Source organism: Pantherophis guttatus, chromosome 1 (genome assembly GCF_059756535.1).
Source record: "Pantherophis guttatus breed Tessera chromosome 1, ASM5975653v1, whole genome shotgun sequence".
Classification (NCBI taxonomy): Eukaryota; Metazoa; Chordata; class Lepidosauria; order Squamata; family Colubridae; genus Pantherophis; species Pantherophis guttatus.
In genome coordinates this window covers 187371563-187391683 of record NC_142063.1, presented here as the reverse complement: position 1 = coordinate 187391683, position 20121 = coordinate 187371563, and the positions used below count along the sequence as shown (strand labels likewise).

The following is a 20121-nucleotide window of genomic DNA, read 5'->3' as shown; positions in this document are numbered from 1 at the left end:
TCTGACAGAACCTTTGCGTGCCAGTTGCCAGTACGTTCCTGTGGGAATAGTAGTTTCATCCCCTGGGAAATAAAAGTTAATATTCCAAGCAGATGACAGATTAAACTGGCATTTGGATTTGATTTAACAGCCATGTAGTTTTGTTAAAGATGCATCAGTTGTTCAGCTGATTAGAAGCTAGCTGCACAAGTGGCCATTGGTCTTTATATATGGAGTTTTTTAATCTATAAAACTAATGTACCATTGATTTTTTTTTTGAAAGCTATACATTCAATCCTTATAAAAGGACTTGTAGCTGGCAAACTCTAGGACTGAAATGAGTTTTGCCCAATGTGCTTGATGCCCAGCAGGTGCACTCTTACTGTCCCTTCTGGAAGATGTAATTGGCTCTTCAGAGATCTGGCAGATCTGATTTTCAGATGCTCTCGGAGATAATCCCTAAATCAACTACCAGGATCTCAAGCAACTCCAGAAGAAGGAGAGAGTGAGGAGAGGGATGAGGCAAATAGCAGAGTGAAAATGGCAGGATGTATCTGAAGAAGCCTTAAGATCAGGTATTTCAACTGCTGGACCTGTCGGCACATCCAATGGCAAAGAATTCTTTCCTGGATATAATCAAGACTGGAAGAATTCATTCTAACCTGGAGATCAAAGGCAGAGCTTAGTAGGAAAGTGTCGTGCAGAGCTCCAGATTTAAGGTACATTTAGATTCTTGCTTTTATCATTAAGAAAATATTGGATGATTATTAATACATGGAGTTTCTGTGGAAGTATATATGGATTTTGGCTACTGTGTGATTGAATTCTTTTTTAAGCCTTATTATTTGGGGAATATTTGGCTTGTTAAATGAATTCTTCATTGAAGGAAGATATTTCACAAGCTTGCTAACATGTATTACTCCAGAATTCAGTTTGGTACAGAATTTGACAGATAGGACTAAAAGTAAATCACAAGTGTGAAAATTGCTAAATACATATTAATTGCTGGATCCCGTTCAGACCAGAAGAATAAGCAATATTAGCTATATTAACTATAAAGTAAATCGGTTTTAATACCTTGGCAGTGAATAGCAGAATTTTTCCTTGGTACTAAACTATGTTTAACCTAAAGAAGAAAATGCTGGGGATGACATGATAGCTATCTTCCAATTCTTGAAGGGCTGTCACAGGGCTGTCAATTTATTTTTCAAAGCACCTAAAACCAGGACAAGAAGTAATGGGTGGAAGCTCATCAGAGAGAGATCCAGCCTAGAACTAAGGAGAAATTTCCTGACAGTGAGAAAAAAAAATCAATGAAACAGCTCAGTCTCTGGAGTTATGAGTATTCCATCGCTGGAGTTTTTCAAGAAGAGACTGGGCAACCATTTGTCCGGGATGGAATAAGAACTCCTGCCTTGGGCAGGGGGTTATGCTAGAAGACCTCCAAGGTCCTTTTGAGCCTATAATTCTATGATTCGTAGGTGATTTTTCAATCCAGCTGTGGTACCAAATCTTACACTGTTTGGGAACACAGTTCTAAAGTGTAAGTCATAATAATGCTCTAATCTTTTTATTTAAGAGAGGAGTAACAGGTTTTACCTTTTCCTCTATAATGGATAGTTTGTATCAAAGTCAGCTTTCAATTGCAGTTGCCTGTTGGACTCAATTACCTGCAGAATCTGCAGTTTGTTGACTAGACACAGGATAGGAATGCGTGAGGAATACAATGCTAGTCCTTTTCTTGGTTGTAGTCGAGATTTGTTTCCATTCTGCTGACTAACCACCTGAATGTAGCACTGCATGTGTATTTGAAACAAGAGTGATAGCATTGGCACCTGCTTTCTTGCCCACTTGTAAAATTCCATTCTAGTCCTTCTATACATGCCTTATTGTTGGTTGCTAGTTCTTGAGATATATAATAGCAATTTCTAAATATTTAAAATGTCTAATTATCAACCAAAACTGGGCACGTTAAGAAGACCACCTTGTCTTCCTCATATCCACTGTTCAGCAGGAATGCCTTTCCATTCCTCCCCTCCCTTTGCAGAGTTTTCCAGAGTTGTGTCCATCCAACATCAATGCAAACCATATGCTCTTCAGGAGAGAGACTTGTGGTTTTGTTATTCATTTGTCCTTAATGTTACACTACGGTAATAGTAATGGTCCAATCTTTAATCCCCCAAAATCATAGGTATACCTCAGAAGTGCTAATTTAAATAAAACATTTTATTTTAAAGTTAATGTGGCAAAATTATTCTTGGTACGATATTATCAGCAAATTTAGGAATATAATAAGGTGTAAGGGTAATGTGGAACCATTTTTTTTTGTTCTTGATAAAGGGACTTTGAATATAACATGTAATGTTTAATTAGTAATCTGCATTCAAATTTTTAATGCAAATAGTCTCTTTGCTGTAACACACAGGTGGATCATAGATTCATGGCCATAAACTAAAATTATATTATTTTCCATGCATTGCAAAATCATAATGGAAGCATCGTTAAGCCAGATTTTTTTTTACTTTATTCCATTATTGTATATTATTTGAATCATTTGTTTTCTCTTTTCCTGTTCAGATAAATGTGATTCAGTAACCTTTTATTTCTTTGTTATCAGTTTCAGCATGACTGGAATGTACTCAAGGCAAAATGCTTCATCCCAAGATATTAATCTTCCTCACCACCAGCCAGATGGAGACCCTTTTGCATCAAAACTTGCAAAGGAAGCTGACATAATAGCTGGAATTTATTTATTAATAATAGGTAAGATTGTTCTGTTTTAGCTATTGTTCTGGTAGGAGTTGTTGAAATGTATATAGATCTGTTTTGTGATAAGACTCTGCTACTGTTGATTTAATTTTGAATTTTATACAGTAATAGTTAGATTGTTAGATTCCTTGTATACCATAACCCATAAAGCAGTACTATTTGAATTGTACTCAGTCATCAGGGAGGATAGAATTGCCTTTTAAAAGAGTTCTGTGATGTGTCATGTTCGATTATTTCATCCTCTCAGAAACTATTGGCCAAAATTAGAAATCTTGCTACCAATTGCTTGGGGCTGAGACAGATATGTCAAGGGGGAGGGAGGGAGGGAGGGAGGGAGAGAGAAGAGAGAAGAGAGAAGAGAGAGAGAGATCAAAATCTAGGGATGTTTTTAGGGAGAGGATGAATGTTAATCAAATTTGGCTCGTTAGCTAGCATTTTTCCAGCCATAGATTCTTCTAGGAGCAAAGTTATCAGAGGAACTGGTGGAATAATTTTTCTACATTCTTACTCATCTCTCTTTTAGTCAAAATAGAAGAAAATTTGGCCAGCCATAGCTCTTTTTTTCAATCCTGCTGATGTGATAAGGCTTTTCCTTTCTGTGCAATCCATAGAGTAGGAATTTCTCAAAAAAGCAGAACATTGAAACAAATTGAAAGAAAGATTGTGTTTTTGGAGAAATTATGTTTGCTGGATTCCAATGAGCTATTCCCACCAACTAGTCCCAATTAATTTCAGCAGCCAAACTAGAGGCTCCAAAAAGGAGAAATGCAGAATGTCTAGGTATTGTATTGTATAGGACCTATACTATAAGTAGTTATGACCACAATTGAGATCAAAATTTCTGTTGCTAAGCAAAGCAATTGTTAAGTGGGTTGTGCAGTCATTAAGTGAATCTGGATCCCACCACTGTCTTTGCTTATTGGAGGTCAGCTGGGAAGGTTACAGATGGTGATCATAAGACCCTGGGACAATGCAACTATCATAAAAACATGCCAGTTGCCATGTGCCCAAATTTTGATCACGATGGGGATGCTGCCACAGTCATAAATGTGAAAAATGGTCATAAGTCACTTTTTAAAATGCTGTTGAAACTTCTAATGGTCACTAAATGAATTGTTGTAAATCAAGTATTATCTGTACTTCAACATGAAAGGAACCTCTCCATTGCCACCTGAACAGGGATTCTATGGACATTTCTCATGGAAAAAAGAAAATTTGCTCCACATGCAATGTGATTTCTAACTAATGCGCATCATGCATACATAGACACACATGTATACACATATTATATAGAAGCCTATACAAAGAGGAAAAAAATACTATATCTTTGGGAGGACTATTGTAAAATATTGATTTTTGTTTTTTACTCAAGATGCATCAGGAACTGTGATAGTGTATGTCATAACTTGCCAAGATTGGATTACTGTAATGCATTCTACATGGGGCTGTCCCTGAAGATTCTTTGGAATGGTATATAGCTGTTCACAATCCTGTGGCATGAGTAGCAATAGGTCTGTTGCACTGTTTCATGAGCTGTGCTGTTTACCAGTCAGCTTCTAGGAACTATTCTAATTCTATAAAGGCTTTCATGGCATGGGGATGCTTTCCAAGTCTCATCAATGAAAGAGGCTCATCTTGCAAGACCCAGGAAGTGTGTCTCATCAGCCCTGTAGAATGGCATCAAATAACTCCCATCATTCAGAACATCATTTAAAAAAAGGTTGGAATAGAATGGTTGTGAGGTCCTCACAGTTCCTTTGTTTTTTTCTCAGTTGTGTGTTGTTTTCCAATTGATTGTGGGGGGGGTGTTCCTCTTTCAATTGTAAGCAGCCTAGAGTCATTAAGAAGTCAGGCATCCTTGAAATTGAATTAAGTAAGTTTTTATAATTTTTACAGATCTACAGTTCTCTCCTCTAGCTCATTCTAGCACAGTAAAACAAATTCTTGGGGGATCATGAGCTCAAAGGCATTTTGCTTCTTTGGTAAAGATTCCCTGTAATTGTCACACATCTTTCCTTAGTTCAGAAATTTGTTCCCCTCCATAGAGCTGTTCCCTTCTATTGCCTGAATTTTTTGAACTATTTGCCTATGTATTTCATCATGGAAATAGATAGTCAAGAGTGAGAATAATGTTTGACTCTAACTGTATTCCGCTTCTGGAGGAAAGGAGAGATACAAAAATTATAAATAAAATATAAGAAAGAACATGTGAATATGTTTATGCCAGCAGCTGCATCCTGGGGTAGTCTACTTTACAAATGAGAGAGAATTTGAAAAAGAGGACCGATGGAGATTTTTTAAAAAGCAAGTTCATCTTTAATAATGTAATTGTTAGGGCTTTGTTGTGTTTTGGATGCAATTCCAAAAAGATGATGCCTGTTATATTTTTAAATAAAGGTTCCATCGAAAACTTTTTAGAAGACTTTAGAAGGGTTTCTTTCTTTAGAAGGGGAAGGTCACAAGAAAATGTGACCTGACAAATTATTGTCATTGTACATTTACCTTTATTCAAAAATGTGATTCCCCCACCCACCCTAGAATACTGAGGAGAGGGATGTGTGTGTGTGAGAGAGAGGGAGGGAGAGGGAGAGGGAGAGAGAAAGAGAGATATGCATCATTTATTCTGTGTGAGGGAGAGAAAGGAAATGAATGTATAGAGGAGGTATGCATGAAAGACAGTGATAGAATATTGTAGTCCCAAAACTTTGGTTACAAAGAAATGTAGCTTTTCAGAAAGAGAAAAAGTTTCCTGGGTTTGCTGTAGAGCAGCACTGTCAAACTCCCAGCCTGCAGGCCGGATGCATCACACGCTGGCCATGCCCACACCCAGTTTAGCGAAGGGGGGGAAAGTCCCAATACGTCACATGATGCCGCCGTCACATGAGTTTGACACCCCTGCTGTAGAGCATTCTTGTTCTCCAGATCTTTTAATCCTGTTTATCTCTTTTAAGATCTTCATGTTTTAAACTAAACATTCATTTCTGGCAAGATGTCTTCTCTCTCTACTCTGATAGCACTCTTGTTGTCAAATTTTACTTTACTGTAGGGATCCTATCCACTTTAGGCAACGGATATGTTATTTATATGTCTATACAACGGAAAAGGAAGCTCAAGCCAGCAGAGATCATGACGGTAAATCTAGCAGTCTGTGACTTGGGGATTTCAGGTAATTCCACTTTAGCTCAGCTGAAAATGAAATTTTTGGGTACTGTAAGCGACTTAGGCCTATAGTAATTATAAATAAAATATCACCATCATTTTTTAAAATTTCTGATGATTAATGCCAATCAGCATGGAAAATAATAATTGAAACAATGCATATTTTAAATAATAATCTGGAGTTTAGTAAAGGCAGTATTGCAGTTGAATGCATTATATATCAATCAGTTTTCATCAATCTGGTGTCCTCCAATGTAATGGATATACTCAAGGCTTAGCTGGGAATTTTAGAAATTATGGATTAACACAGCTGGCACCAGAATAGGGAATGCTGTTACAGAATATAACAACATGTGAATGATCGTTTTAAAAAATCTAAATAATACTATACAATAAAATTTATCTTTATTCTTTCTTCAGATGTATTGATCATTTAGTCAATTGAACCTTACATTTAATAAATTAACGATGAATTAAATGTGATGAATTAAAAAAATTGGAATGCTCTGCTAATTTGATAATAAAGACTCCATAAAATAAAGTGAGAAAAATAGTTAATTATAGCAATTATTTTCTAAACACAATTATTTGCAGCTAGTAACAAATTTATTCATGTAGTCATGAATGACTCTTTTATATAGTCAAAGAAAAATCTTAGCTTTCTTTAATTTCAATAAAAGTGATTAAATATATAGTCCATTTTGTATATTAAATGATATATGAGGAATTAGCTTGAAAGTTATGAAGCATGCAAAGTCTTTGCATAGATGTGTTGAAATGTTGCTGATATCATTAATACTACAAGAAAAGAAACATTTAAGGGAAAACAGACTTATGCAAGGATATGTTCAGTGTTTAGCAGAAGCACTTCTACTGATGGAATCAGATTTTCCATTGTTGTTCTCCCTCATAACACTCCAGTTGTTTGCTCTGGAAATCCCTGCTTTCAGGAGCAGGTTTGAGGGTATATGTATGATAAGAGCACCCTTGAGTGGAAATAATATCATTTTTGCTCACTATTGCTTATCTCAGTCTGATCTGATCCATTCCAATCCAGTGACTTTTCAAATGTTGAATTCAAATCTATATAGCATGTTGTTGTTGTTTTACTTCTGTTGTGTGATACATTCTAAAACAGCTCTGTTGGATATATAAACATCAGATATATCTCAGAAGAAACAATACTTTGGTAGCATTGTTGGTATCATAGATCGTTTATGACCTGCAAAACATTGGCTGAGGCAAATCTGCCATTCCACTGTCATGTCATAGTATTCATTACTTTCTAAGACAGCCTTCACTTTAATTTGTATATGCGAAGGTCAAAAGTAATGTTTTCCCACCTTTCAGTTATGAATGGAGTTAATTGGAAGAAGCTGAAAAAGGTACAACAGTTCATGTAATAAAAACATCTCGATCTCAGCAATTTCTCTCAACTTTGAAAGCTGAAATTTACCACTGATCAGGAAAAGGCTTTTTAACCACTTCTTCATTGTGGTCAATCCTATTGAAGAAATCATCAACTTACATGCAGAAAATCTGGAAATTGACATGTTTTGTAGACATGTTATGGCTGTTAAATTGGATTTTGAGAAATATCTGCAATATTTTCCAGCATGAAGTTTTATAACCTTCCTTGAACTCTGACTAAATAAGGAAGTCATTACCAGTATCTTATAAAATTTGTTATCTCTCTTCAGTTTGATCTTTCCTTCCTCCCTCCCTCCCTTCCTCTCCCCTCTCCCCTCCCCTCCCTCTGCCCTGCCCTGCCCTGCCCTGCCCTCCTTTCCTTTCCTTTCCTTTCCTTTCTTAATTTTTATATTGTTTGAAGGGGATTACATACATTTTTCTTTACTCTTTCAGACCTTTACCTGCCTCTAATTTTTTTTTTCTTTTACAGTGGCAGGAAAGCCATTTAGCATCATTGCCTTCTTCTCCCACCGTTGGATCTTTGGTTGGAGTGGCTGCCGCTGGTATGGATGGACTGGCTTCTTCTTTGGAGTTGGAAGTCTTATTACCATGACTGCAGTCAGCCTGGACCGGTATTTCAAAATATGCTATTTAACTTATGGTAAGTTGAAACTTATATACAACTTTTCCCTAGATGTGTTGAAGTTTGCACTCCAGGGTTCCCAGTCAGCTCTGTGAGACAATGTCTGAAATATATCCATTCTTGAGTGATTTATCAGGCCTTAATTACTACTTTTTCATTTAGATTGCAAATACAAATTGTCCATCTTTGAATTCCTTGACATTCTTTGACTCACTACTTCTCTTCTGTTCTATGCGTCTGCATATATATGCATGTGCAGACATAATTACAGCTGTGGGTATCCATAGTATGGTAGTCCTTGAGATGTGACTATAATGGGGCTGACCTATTATGGTCATAGGTCATGACAGCCATTAAGTGAAGCATCTCACCTAATGACCCCATCCCTGCTCTTCCCAATGAATCATTAAACAAACATGCAGGTTGAGAGGCCTCTCTCAACTCATGAGGCATCTTGTGCTCTGCTTCCCACTCCTTGGGTCCCGTCAGACCTTTTCCCACTCTCTACCAGGTCCCTTCTGGCCTTAGGGCTGATTCCCACCTACCAAGCTTCATACATTCCTCCTCACTTAGTTTTTGAAGAGCTCTGGAGCCTTCCAGAGCATTGGAATGGGTGGCTTTGTTGCTCAATAGCATAGTGTAATTCTGGAACTATGCCATACGAGTGAGGGACACACTGCTCCATTTTGCTACCTAATGCAATCTGGATAGAAGGCTAATGTGGTCTGTATAGCATCTGGAAAACTCTGTGGTTTTGGAATGTGTAAAGATGGTACACATGGCATCTACCCCTGACAAGAATAGTGAGAATGTTCAATAACAAATCTGAGAAGTGTTGGAAATGTCATCAGATATCGGGCTCATATTACCATATGTAGTGGACATGTGTAGAAGCTAAAAGATACTGGGCTAAACTCCACACATGGTTGGAAAAAATGACAAAAAAACATCTAGACTTTAAGCCAGAGATTTTTTTATTAAGGATTGTGCCAGAAATATACAATAAAGAATTGAGATATTTGATTGTGAATGTTTTAACGGCTGCTGGAATTGTGTTTGCTAAAAACTGGAAAAATGAGAAAATATCAACACATGATGAAATTATTAAGAAAATCATAGAATGTGCTGAAATGAGTAAATTGACATTTGAAATTAGAGAACAAGAAGATAAACAATACTACAAGATATGGGATTTATTTTATCAATGGCTAGATAATAAAACATGGAAATGAAATATGAAATATGAAATGAATATAATATTTGAAAATAAAATTTTTGAAGCGACAAAGCCATTGTTAAATAAATGATAAATGAGGGTGTTGATTTGTTTGACAATATGAGAAATTAGATAATTAGTAAATTTTGAATATGGGGATGAAGCATAAAAGATTTGTAACCGTCTGACACACTGTTTACATTTGTAATGGATGATGGATTTGTTTTATGTTTTGTTTAAAAAATTAAAAAAAAATTAAAAAAAAAGATGGTACACATGGAGTACCATCTAGGAGTAGCTTACCACCTAGACCTGGATAAAATGTTGAAAAACAACACATGTCATATACCTCCTGTGTTGCTCTTCAAAATCTGCTCTAAACAACCTCAGCTACATGCAAAGTTGGGGGGGGGGATTTTCAGACTTGCACCAATGTGGCATAGCATATTAGTATTATGCCGCATTGTACTAATGTGGCACAACCCTGATCTTTCAGTCAAAACACGCCATTCCCAAAACCTTTCCTAGGAAGCATTAGTGTGTGTGTAGTTTTACAAAAAACATAACTGGATGCATTCATGTGTGTGGTTGATTGTAAGGGCGAACAACTACAGGGGCACTGCAGCATCTGTGGGACTGGGTCATAAGTAGATTTTGAAGGTCTGCCATAACTTCAAACTGCCATTAATTGAGCGGTCATAAGTCGAGGATACCTGTATGTCCAGACTTAATCAATTACAGCTTCAATTTTCTCTCCTAGGAATCTGGTTGAAGAGACACCATGCTTTTATTTGCCTAGGGATTATCTGGTCATATGCTGCTTTCTGGGCCACGATTCCCTTTGCTGGCTTGGGGAACTATGCTCCTGAGCCCTTCGGCACATCCTGCACCTTGGACTGGTGGCTGGCTCAAGGTTCAGTGGCAGGGCAGGCATTCATTCTCAACATCCTTTTCTTCTGCCTTGTATTCCCAACTGCTGTGATCGTGTTTTGCTATATTAAAATAATAGCAAAGGTCAAGTCATCCAGCAAGGATGTAGCTCATTATGACAGCAGGATTCAGGATAGCCATGAAATAGAAATAAAACTAACTAAGGTAGGTGCATACAATCCCTAAGTTTTATTTTATTTGTTTAAGAATGGGCTGAATAGAGGGGACGACTCAACAGAAAACCGTGCATGAGAAAGAAAGGGATATTTGGGCAACCAGTGGGAAAATAAATTGAACTTGACAAATCTACCCTCTTATCCCCCTGTCTACTACCAGCCTTTCACTTCAGGTCTTTGTGCCTTTTCACCTAGAATCTGGCTTAAAAATAGATTTTGGAACAAACATTAGTCAGAGATTTTTTTTTTCTAGCAGAGTTTTTCTCTGGCAGAGTTTTTCTTTGGGGAAAAACAAGTCAATTCCTTCTTAGTGTTTTAAACCATGAAGTTGATTGCATGACATTCAATTAGCCTGAGAGTCTCCCCAGCCTCAATGCACCATCACCAGCTGCTGGTCATAGAAAACTAAACCTCCTTCAAGCTGATTTGCCGTGGTGTAAATACATCATATTTACAGCACAATGTAGTGTCACACAATTGCGTATAGTATATAATGATGAGATAGGAGATGAAGTGTGAAATGGGACATGTGCCTTCGTTTGAAATTACGTTAAAAAATGTTTGATAACTATATATATGGCTTTGACACATGAATGCAGGCTTTTTTAAAAATTAATTTTTATTAAAGAGATTTTTTTTACAGAATAAAATCAATACAATTTTTTAAAGAAAGGAAAGTAAAACAAAATTAAAAAAAGTGATAAGTAAATAAGAAGAAAAGAGAAAAGAAAATGACATGACATGAAATATACAGGACTAGCTCCCAACTGTCCTTACAGCAGTTATAAATATATATTTCATTTTCTCAAGAATGCTGTTGAAGAAGAATTGCACACAGCTCTATAAATACACATTGGAGCACAACTACCAAACAAAAATCACAAATTCCCTGCCTGCAACTCTATTTCCCTCCAGTCAGCTCAGACAGAGTTGGGCTTCCTGCCCCGCTGAATTCAAAAACTAAACTCTAGCAGGCCTCAATGCTCCTGGAAAAGGTCCTTTCTTGCTTCCCTTCCCTTGTTTGGCCTCAGGAGCTGCACCCACCTGCTTCCTGCTCAGAGGCTGCCTCTGTCACTCCATCTTCCCAAGGATCCCAAAAGAACCCAGAATCCAAGGAAGGGAGAAGATGGTAAAAGCAGTAGCTGGGAAGGAGGAGATAGAAGACGTGGACGACAGAGGTAGCAGGGAGATTCTTATCCAACCTCAACATGAGTAACAGAGAAAGTGGAGAAATAAGCAGGGGTGAAATCTAAATTTTTTTGCTACCGGTTCTGTGGGTGTGGCTTAATTAGTGGGCATGGCTTGGTGGTAAGGTGACTGGGTAGGCGTGGCCAAGTCAATGTCACTTCTTTGCCCTTTTTTAACCTACAAAACACAACACAACACAACTGGCTCACCCACAATGTAAAAGCAGCTGTGCTAGACTCAAAATGGCCCCACAACAAGCAGGAACCTAACACAGCCACAAAAAGCCCAAAAAAACAACTTTCACACTTTACATACACCCAACACAACACAACACAACTGGCTCACCCACAATGTAAAAGCAGCTGTGCTAGACCCAAAATGGCCCTTGCAACAAGCAGGAACCTCACACAGCCACAAAAAGCCCAAAAAACCAACTTTCACACTTTACACACACAAAATTCCACATACAGCTTTGTGAGATTTTGTGTATTTGTGTAGTTAGAGTGAAATACTACAGAAAGACACTAAATCTCAGAAAGCTGCACAAATATTATTTTATTTTATTTTATTTTTATTTTTATATAAAAGCAGCTAAATTTAAAACTTCCTAAACTTTAAATGGCTAGGTCTAAAAAAAGAACAACTAAAAGAAACCCCAATTAACTATTTTTTTTAAAGCTCCCAAAGGGGAAAAAACTTACCCAATAGAACAGGGGTCTCCAACCTTGGCAACTTTAAGACTTGTGGACTTCAACTCCCAGAATTCCTCAGCCAGCTTTGCTGGGAGTTGAAGTCCACAAGTCTAGGCAGGAAGGCAGGCAGGCAGAAAGAGCTGCTCACCGATGAGCTTGATTGCAGGCAGGGAAATCCAGTTGCTTGCTGATGCATGGATTGCAATCGTCGTGCGATCAGCAGCTAAGGTACCATATTTTTGACCATATTTTTAAAATTGTTTTCATTTTAAATTGCTAAATTATGGGTTTTTAATATGGGGGTGTTTTAACTGTGGGCCAAATTAATTTAATTGGTTTTTAATATTGTTTTAATTTTTGTATTTTCTGTATTTTATCTGCTGGCTGTTCACTGCCCCAAGTCCTTCGGGAGAAGGGCGGTATACAAAATCAATCAATCAATCAATCAATCAATCAATCAATAATAAATAAATAAATAATAAATAAATAAATATAATGTAAGCAAGCTGGAGGCTTGGCTCCACATGGCTCTGGTGATCCAAGCTGAGTTGCTTGATTAGCAGGCAACTCAGCTGGGATGTCAGAGCTTGGCTCATCAGAGCCATTTAAAAGGAAGAAAAGGCTCTGATGATCGCGGGGCTCAGCTGGGCATGGGGGGCGGGGGCAGGGATTTTTGCTACCGGTTCTCCGAACTGCCCGCCGCCATCGCTACCTACTCGCCCGAGCTGGTCTGAACCGGGAGCATTTCACCCCTGGAAATAAGGCAAAACATTATTTCCAAATCTCTCTCTCTCTGGAAAAATAAAGTAGTAGTACTGTAAAGCAGGGGTCTCCAACCTTGGCAACTTTAAGTCTGGAGGACTTCAACTCCCAGAATTTGCTGGCTGGGGAATTCTGGGAGTTGAAGTCTGCCAGGCTTAAAGTTGCCAAGGTTGGAGACCCCTGCTGTAAAGGGTAACACGCAACTTGATTGAAGAAAGAAAGTGCAAAATACAAGTTATTCAAGTAATCTAAGGGGGAAGAAATATAGAGGGGCTCACATTCAGCACAAGTAAAGCAGAAGGCAGAGAAACAGAACTGGGATAAAGCACTAGCATAGATGAACTTGGACTTAACATAATCGAATTAAAGAGTACAGCTCAGCTACACTGGTAATACTGCATGTGTGACAGGAATTGCTCATCTCTTCTTCCCATGGGAGTATCCCTCAAAGGCTACAATGAAAGCTGGTGGTTGTGGCAGTCTGTGGCCAGGGGTGGTGGCAGGCGAAGGGCAGAGGAGACATGCCTGAAAATGAGTCAAAGGCACTTTCTGTAGGGAGAAGGGAGGCCTCCAGCAGGGAAGGGACAGGAAGATATACTCCCATTCATTCTGTTTCTCACATATTAAACTATGAAAAAAATTTGAGTAAAAATTACGTTTATTATTCAACTGGAGCATTTAAAATTGGCAATTTTTCATTCCACACTAAGCTTTAGTGGGTTGATTTACTAAGAAGTCAACTAACCAGATCCCATGCTTTAGATATAGCTCCATTTGAACTTACCAGCTCCTTCAAACACTAATTCAATAGGAATCTTACAGCTCTTTAGTGTAAACAGAAGCAAATATTTCAGGACAAAGTACATTTGCTCCCCCACAAAAGAACCCCAATATCCAGTCAGATAGAGAATCCTAATTATCTTCAAGTGAATGCAGTCTTACCCAGCTAAAATTTATTATTTTTCTTATTCTTCCTCATTTTATTTTAGAAAAGAAAATATTTAAAATGAATTGCTACCACTAATTACAACCTGATCTATTGAATGATACTCTTCATTATATTGTATCTGTTGATATATTTTTTGTATAATGGCCAGGCTCCCAGAAACGGCAAGCATAATTTCTTAATATACTTCTACCCAAAACTTCAGATAGACCACATAAACTAAGCACAGGTAAAATGATTTATGTGGTTCTTTCTCATTCAGGACAAATGTGTTAGGAAAAACAATGAGTCCTTTGTTATATCCACAGGTTTCATCCCTTTCCAGAACAACAGAGACCATAAAGACCTCTTGCAACTTTAATCTCATTTGAGGTGGTTTCACTCTCATTGCATTGATTTAATTTATTTCTCTGCCTTCTTTCATTCATAATCTTTTTAGACTGAAGCCATATGTGTTCTTAGGAATAACTCCTGCTGTATCAAATAGGATTTATCTCAGAGGGAATATATCCTAGTGTGTACTCTTGTTTTCCAATGATTGCCCTGGTTTTAAGAGGCCATATGCACCTCTTTGATATACCAAATGGAAATAGATTTTCACAAATAGGTTTTCGCTTTGTCATAAATTCTATGGTAATTTGTTCTGCTAATTGAGAGCAGTCTCCAATAATACAATGCCTTCTATATGATAAGTGAATTATTTTTTGTTATATGGACATGGTTTGCTTGAGCAGGGGTTGGACTAGAAGACCTCCAATGTCCCTTCCAACTCTGTTATTTCTCTTATTCTGGTTGTCTTGTCCTCTGTTATGCATTTCTTCTCACTAGGTGGCGATGTTGATCTGTGCAGGATTTTTATTTGCTTGGATCCCATATGCAGTTGTATCAGTATGGTCAGCTTTTGGAAAACCAGATTCTGTTCCCATAAAAGTTTCGGTGGTGCCTACTTTGCTTGCTAAATCGGCAGCCATGTACAACCCTGTTATTTACCAGGTCATCAACTGCAAATCAGCCTGTTGTCATCCGGAAGCTCTTAGGCCACTGCGGAAGAAAAACTCCTTGAAGAAATCCAGGTAGGGGTTTCCAAAAGTGGCCTGAAATATTTGAAAGACACTAGAGATGCGCAATGGACACGTGCAGGAGTGTGAGGCAAAGAGAAAAAAAGGAGTCCATCCCCAAGAGACAAACAAGAAACTCTTATCCTTCTTCCTTTCTTCATTATAAGGGGGTTTCTGTCCTGGAGGTTGATTGTGAAAAATGCCCAAGGAGACAAGACGTAAGAAGGAAAGTGGCTACGGAGAAATCCCTCTGAGCTTGTTTCCTTTAAAAGTCTTTCTCTCGCTGAATATTCTCGCTCATCTTCACTCTGTGGTGGAGAGATTTCAGCAAGAACTTTTGGGGTAAGATGTAGGCCAGTACAGTAACCTGTGATGAATGGCCTCAGGGCCTGATCCTAAAGTGGGTCTTTGAAGAATGAGGAGCCCTCAAGTAACAGGAATGGACAGGACATTCAAGATTTGTCCTTTAAGATTAGGTATATATATCTGTTGTCAAGCATCTCCAGAAAAATTCCATATAAAAATTTCTTTTTCTTTCTTTCTTTCTTTCTTTCTTTCTTTCTTTCTTTCTTTCTTTCTTTCTTTCTTTCTTTCTTTCTTTCTTTCTTTCTTTCTTTCTTTCTTTCTTTCTTTCTTTCTTTCTTTCTTTCTTTCTTTCTTTCTTTCTTTCTTTCTTTCTTTCTTTCTTTCTTTCTTTCCTTCCTTCCTTCCTTCCTTTTCCTTGCAGGCTCTATATAGTCTCTACAGAAAAGTCTGAAGTAATGACTGAAACTCAACTGGATGTTGCCTGAGAGCTGGGAATCCACACCTCTCCAGCCAACCAGCAGGTTTCCTTCTCAGCTGCTTCTGCTCCAAACCATTTTAAAAGTACGCCAGCTCCATCTTAGGGAATTATCTTCCTGGCTTGTATTTTCTCACAGGGTCTTAATATTAGTTCTCGCTATTCCAATCAAAGATATATATTTTAAAAGTAATCATTTTGTTTGTATTTTAATTAGGTAAAAATTCTCCCTGCATCATTCTTATTGTATATATTTTAAAGCGATTACAATGAATACAAATAAATAGGTGTATAGTACATAGTAATAGTATAGTAAACAATATAGGAAATTGGTGCTTAGATTCCATATACTTTACCCTGTTGATCCTTTGTCTTTCCTCTCAATGAAATGCTGCCAGCCTGTCAGCAACAGTCACATGACACAGGGAAGCAATGGACACCTTTGGCCAAGAGCTGCAGAGCGAAGAGAGAGGCCATTCCATACTTTCTGCTTGGCCCTCCACTGGAATGGACCACTTACTGCTTCCCCAGGGCAGGAGTGGAGGACATCCTCCATGTGGCCTGGTCCCATATTCTCCAGCTTCAATTCAAAACTGTTGTTTTCAACGAGAGCATTTTTCAGCTCTTCAGAGCATAATGATCTCGAGCGCTTTCTTCCATTCTAGCTGTAGTCCCAGTTCTGCTTGGCTGCAATGCCTGGCATGTGCCCTCCCCTCCAGCAGCTGATCACATTCTGTCCTAGGCTGCCACTTTCTCAGCATTTTTAATAAATGTTATTTCTATTAATCCATTAAGGGCCCCTTAAGTCAATGAGCTCTCCCTAAGCCTAGAAGCCTACAATCCTTATATCTCCTGGTAAGCACTTTTTAGTTTTTGCCAGGCTGGGTGACTCATGCTTCCCTTGTTTTCCCATCGTCTGCCCACAGTTTTCCTTCCCCTTATGTTTTTAACTTCTTTAATTTACAATAAAGAAAATGTTGTTGTATTTTGTTTCCATGAAACTGAACTATCAGTTCTTCCTTGCTAATCAAGTTTCTGTAGGCCTATGTAGATCAATCCACCCACCCCAATCTATTCCCTATTGTTTTTAATTGTAGTCTCAGTGCTATGATAGTACTTTAAGGGGGGAAAATTATATAGAAAAGTGCTGTGTTAGTGTCAGATAAGATAATGAGGTACGCACCCATGACAGACCGTTCCATACTGGAGCAGAGCCTTCCCTTCCTTGTGTGGATGAAAGGGGAAGAAGCAGGGGAATGCCTGGTTGTGCAGGGCTTGATCTGGGTCAAGCATCATTCCAGCTCTGGCAAACCTAATTTTTGTACTTGCCTGAAGAAACAATCACCAACAGCATGGGGGACAAGCAGCTAAGGCTACAGTGCAAAATTGCCCAGAGCTAATGGCTTTTAGCTACCGTCATACGAGAATCTACGCAAATATTAGGCAGGGGTGAAATCCAGCAGGTTCTGACAGGTTCTGGAAAACTGGTAGCAGAAATTTTGAACAGTTCGGAGAACCAGAAAATACTACCTCTGGCTGGCCCCAGAGTGGGGAGGGAATGGAGATTTTGAATATCCTTCCCCTGGGGGGGTAGTAATGGAGATTTTGCAGTATCCTTCCCCTGGAGTGGGGTGGGAATGGAGTTTTTACAGTATCCTTCCCCTGCTTCGCCCACCAAACCATGCCCACCAAGCCACACCATGCTCACCAAGCCACGCCCACAGAACCGGTAGTAAAAAAAATTGGATTTCACCACTGATATTAGGTCTAATATATATTATCAGGCCATGTTGGGAAAGGAAGTGGTTCAATTGCTCAACAGAAAAGTGAAAATCTTGGCTTCAAATCTTTACGTACTTTTTTCATTTATTTAAATATGTTTAATGAAAACAAAAGACCTGGCCAGAACAATTTTGTAAAATAGTTTCACACATGCTGTCATATCAATTGTCAATATATTCCTCCTAACATAATTATACTGTGTATGTCTCCCTTGCTCTAATTTGGTTTGTGACTTGTGAGTAGTTGGACATTGGCCAAGATGGGCATCCTCCTCTAATGCTGTTAGACTGCACTTATCTTTCCTTTGCCTGGGGGAAACAAGGAAATGCACAAGGAATCACAACAAAAGCTCAGTTACACTTAAATTTAGATTAATTCACCTGGTGAAGGGAAGTGGCAGTGCAGGCAGGAAATGACTGGTGGAAGAAGCTAACAAAACCTGAACAAGTTTAGGAAAAGATGCAGCTGCTTTAATGATTTATGAAAAGAAGCATCATATACGTACTGAAGCATCCCTTTTGAAGACTTTGCACATTTGCATCAACCTAATATTAGTATTCACACAACTCCTGCATATTACTTTTAGCATTTGCTGGACTCCTTCAAAATCTAGATTGCTTCAGATGTGGTGCCTGGATATTTGGGGAGCTTCTGAATATGATTTTTCTTAACATTGTGGTTGTGGGGATTAGGTTGGAATGTCCTTGGGTGCCTTTATGCTATGATTGTGCTGCCGTTGTTATTATTTACTTACTGTACACTTACTAAATGTAATAACTTACTGTTACTGATTGATTTTGTTCTTTGTTGGCTTTACTCCAATATCCATTACTCAGATTTGCAACAGTGAGATAGATAGCTGTATAAATCAAAATAATAAATAATAAATGCTGAGTTAATAAAACATGGAGGGGAGAAAACCTTGATACAAACTATGGACAATTTACATCAAGGTTTAGTTTTGGTTTGCTGTGGGTTTTTGTTTGTTCCTCTTGTTATTTGTTTATTAAACATGTTTGAGGGAGAGAGAAGAGAACTGTAAACTAATCTGTTGCAGCCAGAATAATTTCAAAATAATTTTAAAAATGAAGCAACAGAGGATCTCTAATGGAAACTATTTTTTTTCAAAATAAGATAAATATAGAATACGACTTTAAAAAGTAATGAGGATTTGGAAGCATACCTCGTGCAAAAAAATTAATCTGTGTTAAGTGCAGATAGCATGAATGTATTACTAAGATATGCTCAATATTTAATTATATTAGTGAAGTGTCACCTTTATAGTAATATGGCTGTAGTGAACAGTTTTGCTCATTTACAGGTCAAGAAAGAACAGAACAACAATACCATCCTAAGAATATTACAACATACTATTGTAAGAGAAGAGAATACTATCTGCAGGAAAAAGTCTATTTATCACTGTCCTTTGTGCTCAAGTTAGCCAGGGGAGAAGATTATAATTTTATTCCTTCATACCTTTTTCCCCCCCTCTCTCTCCCCCACGCCATATTTTGAATTCATGTTTGAGGACCAAACATGGGATCTGGTAGATCTAAAGATTGCCTGGGTTGGCTACAGCTCATCCATTTTGAGTCCTTCATTTCCAAGTTGAAGGGCAATCTCACTGGCAGAGTTTTCTGCCACTGGGCAACTAATGATTTCTAGAACAGCCCCCTCCCCTCACCCACCCACCCCCCAGAGGAATGTCTCTTGCATCCTGTAATTCCAGGACAATAGGATTGCACAGGTTAGTGAATGCGGGTTTAAACAGCAATCTTTGCACAAGTGTCTTCTGTGGTAGAATGGTCCAAGTCATACTTTTCCATTTCCTGCCCCTCTTAAATAAAAATATGCAATTTCAAAAAATATAAAGCAGATTTTAGATTCAGTTAGATAATATATCTGACTTGACAGTAATGAATTCCAGTGAATTCATCTCATCACTGCATTGAATAAGAGGGTTATTTTCCTTTCTTCTTGGCTTTTTCCCCATCTTAAACACAGATGTACTTCTGCAGCTTCACTGATAGGTTTTTGGTTTTTTTGTCTCCACTGTATTGTTTCTGTGTAATTTTAAATAAAAGAGATGCCATATCCCTGTCAATATCTTCATGTATTTTATTTCTTATGAAGACTTAGTCCTCTATTGAGTTTTCAGTATGCTACTGCAGCTGGAGGCACAATCTCAGTGGATTAGCAGGATGCCAGCCAATGGGTCTTTTCTTTTTCCACCTGCCTGGGACTCCTGCTGAAAGTGAATCAATTCATAGATACTGTACTGAAACCTGGTGGGGAAGGAAGTTGCCTATGCTAAATACTTCCAAGTTGTCCCTTTTCCAAATCGATATGCTTTGCTAGCTTCCAAAACTTCAGTCTAAAAAAATATGAGGAAGGGGGAAGGAGTGGAGATAGAAGTCAGGCAGGGATAATGTTGGAAAGAGCAGAAAAGTACAGAATGTTTATTCAGCTGGTCTAAACTGAAGGCAACTCAAGCTAAATTTGAGAGAGAGGGAGAGGGAGAGGGAGAGGGAGAGAGAATGAGAATCTCCCCTCTAATTTCCCATAGGCTTAGTTCTAGAGGTCTACAAGATCCAGGAATCAATTTCTTAAAGAAAAAGAAATGGAAATGC

At 38.1% G+C, this 20121-nt stretch overlaps 1 protein-coding gene across 1 annotated transcript; it reads left to right on the top strand.

Annotated features, from left to right (window-relative positions):
- The first annotated feature begins 347 nt into the window (after positions 1-347).
- OPN5 (opsin 5) lies at positions 348-19595 on the top strand. Its single transcript, XM_087882226.1, has 8 exons — positions 348-698; positions 2597-2742; positions 5795-5914; positions 7808-7978; positions 9937-10271; positions 14699-14943; positions 15656-15795; positions 18813-19595. Exons 2-7 carry the CDS (start codon positions 2604-2606, stop codon positions 15717-15719), a joined length of 1074 nt encoding a protein of 357 aa, XP_087738352.1. The 5' UTR covers positions 348-698; positions 2597-2603; the 3' UTR covers positions 15720-15795; positions 18813-19595.
- Positions 19596-20121: the final 526 nt, after the last annotated feature.